This window comes from Neomonachus schauinslandi, chromosome 3 (genome assembly GCF_002201575.2).
Source record: "Neomonachus schauinslandi chromosome 3, ASM220157v2, whole genome shotgun sequence".
In the NCBI taxonomy this organism is placed as follows: domain Eukaryota; kingdom Metazoa; phylum Chordata; class Mammalia; order Carnivora; family Phocidae; genus Neomonachus; species Neomonachus schauinslandi.
Genome location: NC_058405.1, coordinates 105236338 through 105255354, shown reverse-complemented (window position 1 = coordinate 105255354; position 19017 = coordinate 105236338). Strand labels below are relative to the sequence as shown.

Genomic DNA, 19017 nt, shown 5'->3' with positions numbered 1-19017 from the left:
ATTTTGCTGGAATTTTGTTTGAGATTTCACTCTATGTATAGATAAATTATGGGGAAAATTGATATTTTAATAGTAATGAGTCTTGTGATTGATAAATATGGTATATGTTGTCTTATGTGTCTTCTTTAATTTTCTCATTAATATTTGTCAGTTTTCAGTTTGCAGGTCTTGTGTACATTTTATTAAATGTTTTTTAAATATTTTATACTTATTATTTTGTAGTTTTATTTTAGCTCTTTAATTTTGAAATAGTTTGAGACATAATAAGTAAAAAAATAGTATGAAGAGTATGCCCTTCCCTAATAATATAGTTACAACTATAATATAATTATAATTGATATTAAACTATTAATTGATCGATAAATCTTTCTCAAATTTCAATTGTACCAATAAAGTCTATTTTTCTGGACCGAGTTCCGGTCCTGGATTACACATTGCAATTAATTATCCTGTTTCCTTATTTGCCTATAATCTAAGACATTGCCCAATCTTTTTCTAACTTTGTCTTGATACTTCTGAAGAGTGTTGGCTTGTTGTTTTAGAATATCCCTCAATTTGGGTTTATTTGATATTTCCTCATGATTTAATTCTGGTTAAAAATTTTGGGAGAGAAACTACTATAGTGATATTGTGTTCTTCTTAGAGTATCACATCAAAAGGCACATGACAAGGGTATGTTTCATTAGAAGTGATATTAATTTTAATCACTTGGTTAAAGTGACATCTGATTCCACTGTAAATTTACTTTTTGTCCCTATGAAATTAATAAATATTCTTGGGAAAAGAGTCTTTGGATTTTAGCACGTGTCCATGATTCCTGACTGAAACAATTACTGTAGTAGGTGTCAAGTGATAGTTTTCAATTTTAGTCAGTTCCTTCTACATTTATTAATTGAAAATCTCCTGTAAAGAAGAACTTCCTCTTGCCATCCTTCCATTTATTTATTTATCTTTTATTTTTTCAATTATTTATGTCAGTATGGAATCATAGAAATTTATTTTATTCTATGCATTATAATCTATTACCATTATTTTTTGTTACTCAAATTGTCCCATATATGGTCATTGAGAAGCTTTGCAGGTGGAATCCTGCCTTCTCTTGACATGCCCCATCATTTTTTGAACAAGTCGTTATTTTCTGCCCTCTCAGTATATTCCACACATACTTTTCCTGCCCCAGAGTATGTAATATTTTGTGTTGTTATTACAATTTTCATTTAATTTAATTTTAATTTGCAACTTTTTTTGCTAGTATACACAAATAAAATTGGTTTTTTTTCTATTCTCTGAACTTACTCAGCTCATTTATTAGTTCTGGTAAATTTTTTGTGGCTTCCTTAGGATATTCTACATATATGAGCCTATCATCTGCATCTCAGTCTGAATTGGGATCCAGATAAATTCCATATATTGTCAATCACTGATATGTCTCTTAAATCTCTTTAATATAGGGTCCACTCTAACTTTGTTATTTGGAATTTGTTATTTGCAATTTTCTGTTGTAAAAACCAGGTAACATGGCATGTAGAGTTTCAAAGTCTAGATTTGCATATTGCATACTATGGCATTGTTTAACATCTTCAATTGTCCTTGTATTACCTGGACATTGTGTGTGTATGTATGTATATGTATGTGTATATATGTATTGCATGTGTATGTATGTGTGTGTATGTATATATATACATGGCTACTACATGTGTTTTGTGTATTTTTATAAAAAATAAAATGTATTATTTGATGTTGTAGCCTATATATTTATTTTTTAAGAGCAGATATTGTATTTTGCTCTTTTTTTTTTGCTGTTGTTACCTCTATGCTGTCATAGTTAAGGGCATTGTTCCTGGAGCCTAGAATCAAATCATGTCTCCACCACTTCTACTTCTTCCTCCCTCTTTTTCTTTTTTAAACAGATTGACCATAATACCATTTCATATCATACAGCTCACCCATTTAAATTAAACATACAATAAAATGCTTTTAGTGTATTCACAGAGTTGTGCAACTATTATCACAATCGATTTTAGAACATTTCATCACACTACAGAGAAACCTTGCACCCTCAGCCATCAATCCTTGATCTTCCCTCCTCCCATCCTTTGTCAACCATAAATCCATATACTGTCTCTGTGGATTTGTCTATTCTGGACATTTCATATAAATAGAATCATACAATATATATGGTCCTTTGTGACTAGCTTTTTTCACTTAGCACAATGTTTTTGAAGTTCATTAGTTTTATAACATATATAGTAGAGTTGGAAGAAAGAATTGAGTGTGACATAATAGAGGGAGGCAGGTTGTAGTAGGGAAATCAAGGTAAGTTTCCCTCATTGAAAAAGTGCTTTTGAGTTAATTCTTGAAGGGGGTGAGCTAGCTGGCCAAGTGGGTATTTTGGGGAAGGGTCTCTCAGGCATAGAGAACAACCAGTGCGAAGAACCTATATGTATTTCATATATTTGAGACACAATCAGGAGAGCACTGTGGCCAGAATAGAGAATGAATATGGAGAATAGTAGGTGATAATTCCAGACAGGTAGCAGGGGTCAGGTCATATAAGACATCATAAACCATTTCAAGGACTTTGAAGAATCTTAAAAAAGATTAGATGTATAGATGCACTCACATCTGGATGTAAAAAGGTTGTAACTTTTTACTTACTTTTTTTTTACATTACTGTTAATTTTTTGTTTTGAGTTTCTGCTTCATCTAATAGACTTCTATTGAATAAGATGAATTTTAAATTGAGACACATTTCTAGAGTATGTTTCTTAATTTTAATGATCATAGGCAATCATGCTAACAACTGTGTAAGACTTTTTGCCATTCTGAAAATAAGCAGCATTTTACAAGAATGTATTATCGTTCAAGAAACTGATGACAGTGTTCACTTCTGAGGAAAAGGGTGTGAGGTTGGGAATTGGAGATGGAAAGGAGTGTGTGCATGATTATTGCAATTGTTAAAAATAAGTTCAACGCATTTTGTATGTAAATTATGCTTCAGCGAAGTTGACTGAAAAAACTGTATGTATAGTAAGGAAGATGTGTATATGAAAGTATGTATAGTCAATGCAGCCTGATCCTACAGTAGTTTTCATTGAGTTTATTTTTTTCAACAGTTATGTCTTTTTTTTATTTTTATTTTTTTAACAGTTATGTCTTTTAATTTGATTAATAAAGAAGTATTTTAAGATATTACCACATATTTATGAAAATTCAAATAGAGTTTTATTAACTCACCTTGCTGCCATTACATATAATTTTATAAATATTTTCACCTTTATTGAAGTGACCTTGGAATAACCTGTGACCACAGGTATAAGATTTAATAAATATAGTGTATCGGTAAAATAATAATATCATATATTATAATTTTACATAGTATAAATAGTGATAATATAATAAAAATAAATAAAAATACTTAAGTACACATTTTGGATGTAACCTTCAATGACAAATCTGTCATCACTTTCTTAAAGTGACATTTAACAAATCAAATGAGTGTTTTTTTTTTAATCTTTACTTTTTAAATTTAAAATCGATTAGCCAAGGTATAGTACATCATTGGTTTTTAATATAATGTTCAGTGATTCATCAGTTCAGTTAACACCCAGTGCTCATCACGTCACATGCCTTCCTTACTGCCCATCACCCAGTTACCCCATCGCCCCACCCACCTCCCTTTCCCCAACTCAAATGAGGGTTATTTTTTTGTTTTACTTTGTTTTGCTTTGGCTAGCAAATGTTTAGAATGTTCAGAACAGCAAATGTTTAGAATGTTTAAAACAGGATGTTCCAAAGAGATATAACCCCTCTCTTCACACATACAACAAACAAAAATCTTTGATTTCCAAAATTGGAAATCAGTTAGAGTTCTAACACTCAGGGTGATAGGAGTTTCAGGACAGTCAGCTTCAATGTAATATGACTTGCTTAATTAAAATCACTACTTTTTAATTTTCCCTCAAAGTTAATAAATTGGCTTAATAACCTTTGTGACTCAGAAATTTCCAGTTGACGTGCAACCAAAAGAGAAATGGAACTCAAGGATCTTACCAAAGTGGACATTAATTTTACCTGTAAGCATAGGTTTGATGATGTGATGGTCTCAGAAGTTGAAAAAGCATTGTTTACAAATGGAAATCTCTTGTAAAAGTTTATTTTTTAAGTTGATTCTTTATCATTTGTAACACTTTTGAAAATAGGAATAAGACTCAGAGTATTTTAAAAAACTACCTTTACAAGCTTATCTCATTGCTACCACATCATGCAAAAATAATTATAGCAAACATTTATGAAGAGCTTATTATGTAAACATGCTGAGTGTTGTATGAATATTATTTAACAGTTTCTAAAATTTTACGATACGTATGAATTCTGCTTTTTTGTTAAAGAAGAAGAAAGAGAGGCCAGGAGAAGTGAAATAACAAGTCCCAGGTTGCACAATAAGAAAAAGTTCAAAAACAGTCCCAAACATTCTGACTTCAGAGCCCAGGCTGATAATCCTAGGCTATACTTTCTTTACAGATGTAGTGTTAAATGAATTTCTTTCTACCCTTCTCCTGTATAGTTTTACTCATACATACACACACCGGAAAACACATCTTCATGCATACAAATAATCATCCTTTTGTGCAGAATACTTTTTTTTTTAACCTCTTACAATGTAGCATCTAAAATAGTATTTGATTTTTGTCAGATATTCAGTAAATCCCAATTTGAAAAATTAAGACTGGCATTTCAGTATAGCTTTGACATACGAGGCTTTGATTTAATATATACTTCTTTGACTAGCTCTTCATTTTTCCTAGTAAAATATTAAAATGCCAGGAGGGTTGTATTTAGACAATGATCTAGAGAGTAACAGCACTGAAATATTTATCAAAGGCATGAATGTGATCCTAGGAAGATTATGCCTAGAGTGTTTCAGTAAAACACAAATTTGCTAATGCCATTTTACAAAGAAAAGATTATATCTTTGGGTACACAACCAAGTAAAGTACAAAGCTGAGTTCAAAGTTCAGATAAATATACCTTTAAAAATTGAGAAGCAAAACAAGGAAACTCAAACACAAGAAGAAATGTTTTTTAATCACTCTTTTATTAACTGATTTGATAATCATCGAACATTAAATATGTTCTATTCTAAGCACTTGAGTTACAAAAATGAAAGATAAAATTGCTGGTTTCAAATATTTCAGTCTTGCCAGGGAGATGGATAAAATATAAGCTCTTATGATTTTCTCTATTGAGTGTTATAATAAATGTGTGTAGACACTGTCTGGATATACAGAGGAAGGAGCCATTTTGCTTTGGGCAGCAGGGAAAGGATTCTCAAGTCACTCCTGAATGGGTCTCACAGTGGACATTTTTGGAAGGAATTCAAAGCAGAAAGAACTTACTGAAAAATAGATTCAGTTTTTTTTTTTTTTAAAGTTTGCTCTTTATTAATACTATCCGCTTTGGATTCTCAAACTAATGTATCTAAATTAGAAATTTGGACAAACTATAACTTTAATACCACAATCATATATGAAAGCACAATAATCAAAACATTAGAAACTTGCTCAAATTCCAGTTAGGAGAGGCTATAACACTTGGGGGATATAACAGTTTATTCTTCTTTTTAGTCCTCTGTGTGACCTTAGAGAATATCTTATCCTATCTCTTTCCTTGAAATAAGAGCAAAGCTAAGTCGTTGCTTTTTACTATCCCATTTTATAGATTAGGGGACTGAGTTCCAAGAAGGCAAATAGCTTATTTGGGTCAAAATAATGAATCTAAAATAGGGTTCCCTTCTACTACTTCTCTCAAGCGTATCCTCTGGATCTGGATGTAGTGTTAAACCTTCTTCCACCTGTTCTCTGGCCCCAGCAGGCTTTCTTGTGGTCACCTGACTTACTGTCCTCTGGTGTCTGGTTGAGTATGGTCAATAGAGAGATCAGAAAGAAGGAGTATAAAATCAAAGTAATTCCTTCTCTAATCTACCTCTATGACAGGTTTGCCTCTTTAACCAAGGCCGGTAACACAATAGGCACTCTTTTAGATGATTGCTGTGAATGTTGTTCTTTTCAAATTTGTTTGGACACTAATGACGTTTTGATACTTCATAGTCTTCAACTCAGTCACGCAAGTTAAATATAGCCAGCTATCCTTAAATTAGATATTTCTCAGTTTTGAGTTGCTGATTAACCACATCACCATTCTCTCCAAAGTTAGAACAACGTCAGTTGTTTCTTTGTAACCTGTAACACTTGTCACACCTGACTGTGGCAAGGGGCCAAGTTGTCATTTCTCATAATGATCATTTATGATCCTGGCAGTGAGGCAATCAACTGGGGTTTTCGGGAAGCTTCCTGTTTGCTTGGCTTTTAAATTGTTTGGTTCAACTTTTAGCATCTGGGTGTTGGAATTATGTTGTCTGGTTTATAAAATTGAATATTTTTAGTATTTTCTCATTGGTTCTAATGCTTTCAATAAGGCACCAGGGAAGTTTCAAGATGGGTAATCATGTGATTAGTGATTAAATTCGTGACACGTAATTTCAAGTATTTGTGGCATTACCAATTTAATTGTCTATCTAGAGGACACATGTGAGATTAAGTGGCTGTGTCAAGAAATGCATTTTCTGAATGAATATGAATTCTAATTTTGAAACATGAGCCTATTTATAGGTTCAAGGTGAAAATGCCTCAAAATTATGCCATAATGGTACATTACCATATAACATGGTAAAGTGCAATTTATGATGACAAAGCTTCTGCACTGTAAATAAAGATGCTGATTAAGCTTACAAGGTGCAGTATTTGTGAACTTATGATAAAAATGTTTTAACATGGAGATGAAAAGGTATAATTTAGTGGATTTCACGTCTCTGTTCCACATGGAACTCTAACCAGTGAAATGAGATTTCTGAAGTCAGCTCAATTCTTAGTAGAACCTACTGTACCCTATTAAAGTCACATGTATAATTATAGACTGAGTTTAATGTTGCTTTTTTTCCTCTTTCTCTGTGTCAGCAGAAGTAGAGAAGTAAACTACTAAACTCAATCAGTGTTAAAATTCATAAAGGTTGCTATATTCCAAATAGACTTTTGGTAACAACATAGAAAAACTTTCATTGTCATAAGCCTAGCTATTTGTTATCCATTAAAAAATTTTATTTATATCTATTAAAATTTTGTTTTCATTCTTAGTGATTCATCAAAGTTCATGCAAAATATGATACTGGATGGAAAAGAGAATCAAAGGTATTACTATAGTTCCTAACTCGAAGGAGCATAGATAAAATAATAAAGACAGTACATACATATATGCTAATATCAAAGACTTTCTCTACTTTCTTTAACTAAGGCAAATTTTTTAAAAAGATTTTATTTATTAAGAGAGAGAGCGAGTGAGAAACAGCACAAGCTGGGGGAGGGGCAGATGGAGAGGGAGAAGCAGACTCCCCGCTGAGAAGGGAGGTGGGTGTGGGACTCAATCCCAGGACACTGGAATCATGACCAAAGCTGAAGGCAGATGCTTAACCACTGAGCCACCCAGAAGCCCCTAGGGCAAATTTTATTTTTCATTTATTTATTTATTTTTTAAATATTTTATTTATTTGTCTCGCAGAGAAAGAGAGAGAGAGTGCACAAGCAGGGGAGGGACAAAGGGAGAGGGAGAAGCAGGCTCTCTGCTGAGCAGGGAGCCCCATTCAGAGTTCTATCCCAGGACCCTGGGATCATGACCTGAGTCGAAGGCAGACGTTTAACTGACTGAGCCACTCAGGCTCCCTGCAAATTTTATATATAAAATTGAAATCAGATCTCAGTTGCTTTGGGTCTGAAATAGCCTCAAATCCCTTAGTAAATCTGTGATCTTGGGTTGATTATATAACCTTGTTAAGCTTCAATCCTCTTCAATGAATGTGAGATGAAATGGTCTCTACCTATCTGTTAATGTGAAGATTAAAATTAGGTTTTATACCTGTAATGCATACACATCTCGTACATTGTAAGCATTCATGAAGTGTTAGCTTTTACTGTTTACAGAAAAATAATGGTAAAAGGACTAATGAATGAATGAATGAGTGAAAAGCCTCATGAGTTTTGATAAAAAGTGAATTAGGAAGTCCTTCGTTTACAAATACTGCTCTGCTATTTGTATTCTTCTTCACCCTTCATAAAATATCAAGTGTTATCCTTTTTCTGGACAAATGCAGCTGATCTTAATTGGTCTCTCTGCAGCTCTTTTGTTTTTATCTAATCTAGTCTCTACACCAGAGGCAGAATAATCTTTAAAACTACAAACCGATAATGATATTAATGTGCTTAAAAAACATGAGTGATTTACTATAACTCTCAGAACAAAACTCAGATCCATGGCCTTGGTCTATAAGAAGGAAAGCCCTATACATTTGCCCTTTTGGCCTTTCTCACCAGGCTTTTCAGGAGATCCTCTTAGATGTCTGAGCTACCTTCATGCTCCCTTACTCTTTGTTCATTTTCCCCACATTTTATGTTCCCCCTTCTTCTTGGCTTTTATACCATGTCTTCTCTCTGCTCCATGCCCTTCCTTCTGTCTTTCTCTTTTCCTCTCCTATTGACTATTCATCATCCCCATTCTCAGGAAAATCTTCCCAGATAGCACATTGGAACAGCTATCATTTTTACACTCTGATAGCAAACAATCTTTCCTTCATCATTATAATTTAAAAAAAAAATACTTATTGAAACTTAAAGTAGATATAAATCTTAAAACTTGGCTCTTCTAAGAGGAAGGACTGAAACTGTTGGCTTAATCAGCCCATGCTGCTATAACAAAATACCATAGACTGGGTGGCTTAAGCAACAAGACATTTATTTCTTACAGTTCTAGAGGCTGAGAAATCAAGATCAGGTTGCCAGTATGATCAGGTTCAGGTGACAACCCTCTTCCTGGCTTGCAGTGCCTGCCTTCTTGCAGGGGGCTGGGGCAGGGAAGGGGGAGGGGAGGGAGAGAGAGAGAGAAAATATATATTCTTAATTCAAAACGATGACTAAGTATATCCGTGGTAAGGTTATTTTCTTTCTGTATTTTTCATGTCACATTCTCTCTTCTGGATATCTGAGATCTTCATTCAACTAACAAGTATATGCTCATATTTAACTATTGCTCTGTTCATCCACTGATTTCCTAAAGAGTTGAGAACTAGTTGGGTAGGCCACCTGTGGTTTAGGGTTAGAAGCAAAAGCGAAATAAAATGACTAGATGATAAATCCATTAATTTTCCCTTTAATCCCTTTCTTCCCATCCTGCCCTGCCCACTCTGTCCATGGGAAACATTGTTTGTTTGTTTGTTTTGTCACCATAGATTAGTTTGCATTTTTAAATTTATATGAGTGGTATCATATACTATGTATTTCTTTTTGCCTGGCTTCTTTCACTTGGCATAATTCTTCTGAAATCCATCCATATTGTTACATGCATCAATAGTTCATCTTCTTTTTCCCCCTCAGTAGTATTATATTGTATGTGTTAAGGAAAAAGTATAGCCATGACACTTGTTAAAACATCAATGTAGGCTTTTTCAGGACTATCACAAGATATATAAGGGAGTATTGCAGTGGAATTTTGTAGTAGGGGGAAAAGATGCACTCAACACTGAACACAAGGAAAAGTAGAAATTTATAGCCAAGGAGCAGAGTGGGTTGCTAATGGATGGACAATTTCTAAGAGGCAACATCAGAAGTACGGGAGGATTCTGGGTACACTGACCTAACAAGATTCTCGGTGATGGCAGGCCAAAGTGATCAGACTTCACCAGGAGAGTACAGGGGATGAAGAATTCAGTCAGATATTGATGGTGATTAGATAACAAGATTCTGGCTAAACTGACTTAGCAAAAATTTTGCTAAAGTCGAGCTCCTGAGGACATACCCAAGCATAGGATAATATGGATATATGCAGTTTGTTTACGCATAAATCTGTACATGGACATTAAGTGGCTTCCAGTTTGTGCTTATTAAAAGTAGAGCTGCTGTGAACATTTGTGTACAAGTCTTTATATAGATATATGCTTTAATTTCCTTGGGTAAATAAATGCCAGGGAATAGAAGGGTAGATCATATGGTAGTTGAATGTTTAACTTTTTAAGAAAATGCCAAATTGTTTTCCAAGTTGGTTGTACCATTTTCTATTTCCACAAGTTCCTCCACATGTTCAGCCATTTTAGTTTCATTCTAAGAATAGTGCAGTAATTTTAACTTTATTTCCCTGATGTCTAATGATGTCAATAATCTTTTTATATGTTTATTTGCCATGCATATATCTTCTTCAATAAAGTGTTTTTTCAAGACTGTTTCCCATTTTTTATTGGGTTATATATTCTTTATATTTTTGAGTTTTGGAAGTGTTTTTTTTTTTTTTTTTTTTACTCAATATGGGTCCTTTGCTAGACCTAAGATTTGCAAATATTTTTTAGGGTTTATGACTTATCTTTTCATTGTCTTACCACTGTCCTTTGAAGTGTAGAAGTTTTATAATTTGACTGAGTTCATTTTATTAATGTTTCTCATGAATCATGCTTTTGATGTCATACCTAAGAAATCTTTGCTTACCCCAAGATTATAAAAATTCTCTTCCATATTTTTCTTTAGAAGTTTTATAGTTTATATTTTGCACTTAGGTCTATGATATACTTTCAGTTGATTTTTTTATATAGATGGAAGTTTAGTTTTTGTGTATGCGTATTTATTTATTCAAGTACCATTTGTTGAAAAAACTCTCCTTTTTTAAAAATTTTGTCAAAAATTAGTTATCCATATATGTTTGGGTCTGTTTGCGAACTCTTTCATCTGTTTCACTGATGTATTTCTCTATCTTTTTCCAATACTATGCTGTCTTGGTAACTGTCAATTTATTAGGTCAACTTATTTTTTACCATTTTTTTGTATTCTAGATATTTTGTATTTCCAAACAAAATTTGGAATTAGCTTGTCAATTTCTAGAAAATGTCTGCTGAGTTTTTATGGGGATTAGGTATAATTTACCAGTTTGAGGAGAGATGGTATCTTAATAGTTTTGAATCTTACAAACCATGAATAGGGCATTTCTCTTTATTTATTTGGGGTTTTATTAGTTTCTCTTAACAATGTTTTGTAGTTTTTAGGTTTTTATAGCTATTTTTATATGAGTCACTAAGTATTTCATATTTGTTTATACCACTGTAAATTTTTTTTTAATTTTAATTTTCAATTATTTATTGTTAATATATAGAATTTTTTGTAGCAATCTTGTATCATACAGCTTTACTAGGTATATTAGTTAGTCGAAGCAGCTTTTTATTTTTTTGTAGAGTCTATTGAATTTTTTATGTAGAGGATTATCTCACCTGCAAATAAATGCAGTTTGATTTCATCCTCTTTTTTTCCCCAATCTGTAACAACAACAACAAAAATTGTTTTCTTGCCTTATTATAATGACTAAAAACTCTAGAACAAGTTTGAGTAGAAGTGAGAGTGATCATTCCTCTTGTTCTTAGTTTAATTTCTATTCTGGGTTTTTATCAGGAATGGATGTTAGATCCTATAAATAATTTCTCTGCATTTATTAAGATCTTCCTATGTGCTGTCTTTTTTTGTCTGTTAGTATGGTAAATTATACTAATAGATTTTTTAAATGTTAGATCAATCTTTATTTCTGGAATAAACCCCACTTCATCATTATGTATTGTCCATTTTATGGTTCTCAACCATTTTTTTAAAATGTCATTGATTGGGCGCCTGGGTGGCTCAGTTGGTTGAGCGACTGCCTTCAGCTCAGGTCATGATCCTGGAGTCCCAGGATCGAGTCCCACATCGGGCTCCCTGCTCAGCAGGGAGTCTGCTTCTCCCTCTGACCCTCCCCCCTCTCATGTGCTCTCTCTCTCATTCTGTCTCTCAAATAAATAAATAAAATCTTAAAAAAAAAAAAAACTTAAAAAATTAAAAAAAATAAAATGTCATTGATTTTTCTCTATTGCTTTTTTCTCTTTTTACTATTTCTTTGATTTCTCGATCTTTATTCCCCCCCCCCTTTTTATACTTTTGTTTTAGCATTTTTGTTGAGGGCATTAATTTGAGACATTTCTTCTTCTTTTGCGTCTTTTCTTGCCTAGTAGCTTAGTGGTAACTTTTTCATATTTCCATTAAAATACCTGAGCTCTGTCCTGGGAAACAGTTAAGCTATTTGGGAACAGTTTGATCCTTTGAGGTCTTCCTTTAGGTTTTGTTAGGAGTAGAGCAGAGTTAGTCTAGGGTTAATTAATTCATTGCTGAGGCAAGACCCTTCCAGCTACTCTATCCAGACTCCCATGAATTGGAAAGTTTTCTAGTCTCGTTGGTGTTAACAAGCACAATTCATGGACCTGTGTGAATTTTGGGAACTCTTCTAATTCTTGTTGCTTCAGATGCTTGTGCATGTGCATAGTACTTCGCTGAGTCCCCTAGGACAGCCCTATGCAGATATCTAGAGTTCTCTTTCAATTACATTCTCTTCCCTGTGAGATCTAACCCCATTGTCCTCCTTTAATTCTCAGCCCTATCCCACTCAGGGTGTTGTCTAGGTTCTGTTGGGTTCTTCTCTGCCATGCTGCTACCTGAATCTCTCTCAGGGCTTTAGCCATGGCCATTATGAGACACACTCAGTTTATTTCCTAAATTAATTAGGAATCTTTGTCCTTTGTTACCTGATGTCCAATATACTGAAAAGCCTTGTTTTATATATTTTGTTCAGTTTTTTAGTTGTTTTATTAAGAAGGTAATCTAGTCCTTTATTTTGGCCCTAAGTGGAAGTTTGGTATTTACTTTTAAACTTTTATTTCCAGTACATATATATCTGGTTTAATCATTCATGGTGAAAATTTTCCTGAAGGAAAAACCTGGGTCTTATAGTTCTTTATGTTCCTTTTATATTTTGAGAGTCTGATGAGTGTTCACTGGATGTTTGATGATTCTTAATAAAGATAAATGTTTATTAGTAATCATAATCTCATGTTTTTGACCTGGTGATTTTGTTTCATAATACTGAAAAAATGCAGTTGCTTATATGAAATGAATGATTAGTAAATAGAAATATACTTAAAATATTAAATAAACATATTGTAAACACTAAGAATGATTAAAACATTTAAAATAAGCTATAAAGAATTTTGTGATAATACATTTAGTAAAATGCATTTTTATCTGATGATTTTTATTGATTAAATCCAACTAATCTTATTTTTTTAAATTTTTTGAAGCAAAACTAGATGTGGATATAGAAATATCTATATATTCATTTAATATATATATATTTACATTTATTTCAGGTGATTGTCAAATCTGGGCCAGGAACTTTCCTCAGTTTAGCTGTTTATGACAATTTTATCTTCTGGTCAGACTGGGGAAGAAGAGCTATTCTGCGTTCCAACAAGTACACAGGAGGAGATACAAAAATTCTTCGTTCTGATATTCCACATCAACCAATGGGAATCATAGCTGTTGCCAATGACACCAATAGCTGTAAGTTACATTAGAAACCAAATGTATTTCTTAATTATATAATCTCTCAAAAAGTTATGTTTTCTAGCAATACTTAGTTGGATTTTGTTTTCTTAAAGTTCCTGGGGATAGTGTTTAGGATTTGACTATTCAGTACATTAAAATTATCTGAAATGCTCAAGGTAACTTCTGTAGTTTTTAATTTTCACCAGAAGAACAATTCCTTTTTAATCACTTGTTTCTGGAAATTTATTCTCTCTCACTCTCAATCTTTGAATATTCCAATCAAGTTGTTTCCATGAAAATAATACTTCTTGATAAATAAGCTTTACATCTGGGCTTAAAAGTTCTTTAATCACTGGAATATCTACAAAAATTGCAGCCTGAAGTGTCAGTGTGTTTTTAAGTGTTACTAGTTCATTTGATGCCGTGGCATCCTTGACTAATGTTCTAGAAGATGTAATGTAATAACTTATGTTACATGTTTTTCTAATGTTCTTATCTCTTGTGATGTTTGCATGTTCAAAAGTCCTGAATCTTCCTTGTTTATATCTCTGAGAGATGGGGGCAGCCTAACAGTTTACTGTTAATCTCTATCTAACATAGAATAGAAATTCAATATAAAATGTTACCAATAAAGCCTCTTCATTGCAGGTGAACTTTCTCCATGTTCATTATTAAATGGAGGTTGCCATGACCTGTGCCTTTTAACTCCTAATGGGAGAGTGAATTGTTCCTGCAGGGGGGATCGAATATTACTGGATGACAACAGATGTGTGAGTAAGTAAAGACAATGAAATGTGATATGACATCACTCCTCAAAAGGCACACATGGACACTGAAATTGTTTTAGTGTTCATGAAGTTGTACTCTCCTCCAATCTTAGAGGCCCAGTTGGCATGTCTCTCTATTCTAAAAAGAACTCGATTCACCATTCTACTTAGTTGTAACACCATGGGATAGATAATGATAACCAGAACAGTGACAAATGGTGTACTCCCTATTGCGGGCTGGAAGGTGTTGGATTGGTTAGAGAAATACCTGCAAATCACGTGAAAAGTTGTGGTTACAACTTTGAGAATTAAGTCAATAGCAAAATTAATTAAAGCTGAAATAAACCAGTATATAGGCAGTAGATCAGTAGCCTTGTAGTAAAACCACTCAGTCCCTCACAGTATGTAAATGAGAGAGAATGGCTCATGCAGCTTATTTGTAATCATTTCCAAACAGTTAATTAAGAATGCAACATTGCAGCCTTGCATGATGTTTATACCTCCCAAAAGGCATTACAATCTTTAATTAGTACCATTACAGTATACACTTATTAGCAGCTAAATTTTCAAACTGTTTTCAAAATAAATAAGCATTCAAGTGTTCCAATATTGCCATGAGAAATTAGCCAGCAACATAAAGAATGTTAATTTATCCTTAACATTAAGACTATTTGTGTATAAGAAAGACAAGAGACAAACATCTTGTTGGAAACTGGTGAACTCACTCTCAGGATGTGGCAATTGTTCTGCTTTTTTTTCTCTTCTCTATATCCTCATCTTATACCTTCATTTTAGAAAATCAACCGAGCTGGATATGTATACATTATAAAAATAAGTAATAGATGGTATAAGTATATTTCATCTTTATCTTCATTCTTCTTTTGGTCTTTATTTACCAGGAGGATCTTCTATCTGTTGTGTACCTTAATACAGGCACTTTAACATCGTTTTCTTTACCTTGAAAACTATTGCACCTAAGACAAGAATATACACATATCTTTTCACTTTGCAAATTGGTACCACAGCCCAAGGGGCACCTCTTAGTGAAAGAAGTAAAAGACTTATATTTAAGACTGTGCCCATGCAAACAAGGGAATGATGCAATTGGTCAGTGAACTTTAAATGAAGACAGCCAATTTTAATAATTCAGGCCACAAATCCCCATATTTCTTAGTAACCTAACACTTCCTTGAATTGCTCAGGCAATTGCTTAAACTCTCTCTTTCAGTTTGCTTTTGTGGTTTCAGCTGTAATGGTCTGGATCTGATGCCATCTGTAAGCCCGGAGTGTTAGCCATGCATTAGAATCACTCATGTTTCTTTCACAGGTCACTACAAGCTAGCAGAAAAGCAATGCCTTTAGTCAAAACAGCAAGGCTTATTTGTACACAGTGGATGCCTGTCCTTGCTCCAAAATAGATTAGATACATCCGTCCCTACTAAGCCACTTGCTTCTCTCTATGGCTGAGAGGGAATGAATCAGAAAGAAAACTACCTTTTATTTTTTTTTTTTTTTTTTTTTTTTTTTTAAAGATTTTTTATTTATTTATTTGAGACAGAGAGAATGAGAGAGACAGAGAGCACATGAGAGGGGGGAGGGTCAGAGGGAGAAGCAGGCTCCCCGCCGAGCCGGGAGCCCGATGCGGGACTCGATCCCGGGACTCCAGGATCATGACCTGAGCCGAAGGCAGTCGCTTAACCAACTGAGCCACCCAGGCGCCCCAAGAAAACTACCTTTTAAACAAGCACAGTTGTACTCACATGCAACTGTAGAGTGATACTGGATTCCTCAGAGCTGACAGACCTTTCTAGAAGCGTCCTGTATCCATGGTGCATTCATATTGAAATCCTGTGGTCCAGCAGAGAGATTGGAGAGTAACTTCTTGTCAAATCCATCTTTGGGAAATGAGGATGTTTCTGGCATATCTATGTCTACATCTGAATTAGTTCACCCAGGGCAGTTCATGAATGTTAATGGCAGTGTTGACGGGGTGAAAGACCGTTTACTAACACCTCCCTCAGGACAAGGGAAGGAAAATCAGGTGTTGTCATAACTCTTGACAGAAAGATTAGGCAATTCCATTTTACACAACGTTCCTAACCTTGTCAACATCCACAACAGAAATAAGAATAACAAATATAATTTAAGCAATTATCTTGTAAGAGAGTTAGAGGACTACTGAACCATATTTTTGTTTCTGCAAAGAAGCGTAAAATACTCAATGCTATTTCAAATGAATGTACCTAAGCAAGAATTGTGTTTATGTAAGATTTGATTTTACATAATAAAAACATTTTTGTTGTGAATATTTGTCCCTCAGAGGCATAATGATTATAAAAGCAAAATTTGCATTTTCTATCATAACAGTTAGTTTTCATTAGAAGTGAGAAGTTAAACAAGATGTGTTGAAAGTAGATAGAATAATTTGGGAAAGTCAATAGCCTCTCAGTAAGTGAATTTTGTTCAGTTCATGCTCGAATGTGATCATATGCGGTAATGTCAGTACCCTTCTTAAGACTTGTTCCTTTGAAGTTAATGATATTTTTAGACTTTTAAATTCTTTGTTACTTTCTCTAAAATGACTTTCTACCTGACCAGCCAAATTTAGTCTGCACCAAGAAAAAAAAATTTTTTTTGGAAAGTGAAAAAAATGAACATTGGAAGAGTTCAGTTAGAAGTCATAGACAATAGATAGGTAAATAATCTGTAAAATGAGATAAATTCTAGGAATAATAAAGAAATAAAACTTTTTTATTTTATAAAATAAAACTTTATTTTTATAGTTTTATAAACTTCAAATAGTATTGGTAGCTGTGTAATTGAATATTTCTAAAATACAGCTTTGAAAAGAAATTGATAGTAAATTATAAAATTAAGCTATGTTTTCTGCATTAGTAGAGATAAATGAATTCCAATTACCTCTAATATAATTAGCATGACTGGATTTCACTGTACAATTACTCAACAAGCAATGGAGTGAGTACAAGCAAGCAAACAACACATAATGTGAGCACAAAATTGGATTCCAAATGTTTGCTGGTGAATCTATTACTTAAGAATAAAAATAGGTCTATTTTCCTCAGGAGAGTTCTTTCTAAAACAGGGGTCACATACTGTCATTCCAGGGATGAAACCTAGCTGTAGAAAGATGTTTTTTGTTTGTACTTTGTTGCTATTGGTCTGGGCTCACAGATTGGGCAAGTCACATAAAAACTCAGGCTTTTAATTTATTATGAAAATCTTGAGATTTAGAAGTGGGACATGATGGCAGTGGTCATTTGGAGCCCATAAGCTTCTGGTGCACATGATTCAGTTCAACCCACGGTTTCCTGTGCATCTCAAAGAGTAGTTGCTGGCCCGGTGTGGCCGTCCTACCCCTGGTACCTCTCACCATGGATAGAACAAGAGCAATTCCAGTACTTCTGAATGACAAAAGCTGCTACTGAGACTTTTTAAAAAGGTAGCTGGGGAGGAATATCAGTTGGAGGTAGATTTAGATGAGATGAATAAAGTCAAGCATAAAAATATGAGAACTCTACACCTGAAACTAATGTTTCAACTATACTCAAACAAAAATAAATGAAGAAATAAAAATGAAAACTCTATGTACTGGAAAATTTCAGTGTATTGAAGAATATATTATAGTTTTCAATAAGAAAACACACACACAAAAAAACCTCTCTCAATACGTACAGAACTCCTTTAACTGGCTCCTTTTTACTATTTATTTTTAAGGTAGACTGCTAAGCAAGATCACTCAAATGTAAGCCCATCTTCTTCCCACACATATACGGTCACAAAATAATTAGCAAAATATACAAATAGGTATAAAAGAAAAATGAAGTGAGGCAACTCCTGAAAATTTTAGAAATGGAACGTAAAAACAGCAAACAAAAAGGTGTTCTTTTTAATTGTTTTGGTTAAAGAAATGCCATAAACCATTGCCCTTTATTTGATTTTATATTTTGATAAATTTTAGTTCCGTTTTATAATAAAGATTAAGGAAAAAAAATTGTCATGGTATCAGAAATGTTTGTTAGTGAGTCAAAACATTGATCCCTTTCAGCTAAAAATTCATCTTGCAACATGTATTCAGAATTTGAGTGCGGAAACGGAGAGTGTATTGACTATCAGCTCACCTGTGATGGAGTGCCTCACTGTAAGGATAAGTCAGACGAAAAACTGCTCTACTGTGGTAAGTGTCTCATATGTGATGTATGTCTTCACTTCAGAGAGAAGTTTGTAATTATTTTCATAGTTTTTGGTTTGGTTGTCTCCATTTAGTTCACATGTATGATTTCCTTAATGTCTCTCATTAACATGTAGGTCTAAGGTAATGGATTTTGGCTTTGTGTTTTCTTTTTCTTTTTTTTTTTTTTTTAAGATTTTATTTATTTATTTGACAGAGAGAGAGACAGCGAGAGCAGGAACACAAGCAGCGGGAGTGGGAGGGGGAGAGCAGGCTTCCCGCCGAGGAGGGAACTCGATGTGGGACTCGATCCCAGGACCCTGGGATCATGACCTGAGCCGAAGGCAGACGTTTAACCAACTGAGCCACCCAGGCGCCCCTTGGCTTTGTGTTTTCAAATGGGACTCCTTATGTCCTATTTGGGACCCACCATATTCAGTGAAGAATTTCCTCATGGCTTTCCATCTACAAAGTTCAAGTTTAAATACAACAGGGGCCTTTCTTTTAGGCTGTCTAGTCATGTAGAGATAGGTTTTAGGATTGCATTCCTAAAAATGTAAGGCAGAAATATTAG

General features: G+C 33.8%; 1 protein-coding gene across 1 annotated transcript in view; it reads left to right on the top strand.

Annotated features, from left to right (window-relative positions):
* The window catches only part of LRP1B (LDL receptor related protein 1B), a 1499204-nt gene that overhangs the window by 1189431 nt on the left and 290756 nt on the right, over nucleotides 1-19017 (top strand). Inside the window, exons 44-46 of the mRNA XM_044913608.1 lie at nucleotides 13310-13502; nucleotides 14136-14261; nucleotides 18321-18449. Coding sequence (XP_044769543.1) covers nucleotides 13310-13502; nucleotides 14136-14261; nucleotides 18321-18449 — 448 coding nt within the window. The remainder of the gene's footprint in view (nucleotides 1-13309; nucleotides 13503-14135; nucleotides 14262-18320; nucleotides 18450-19017) is intronic.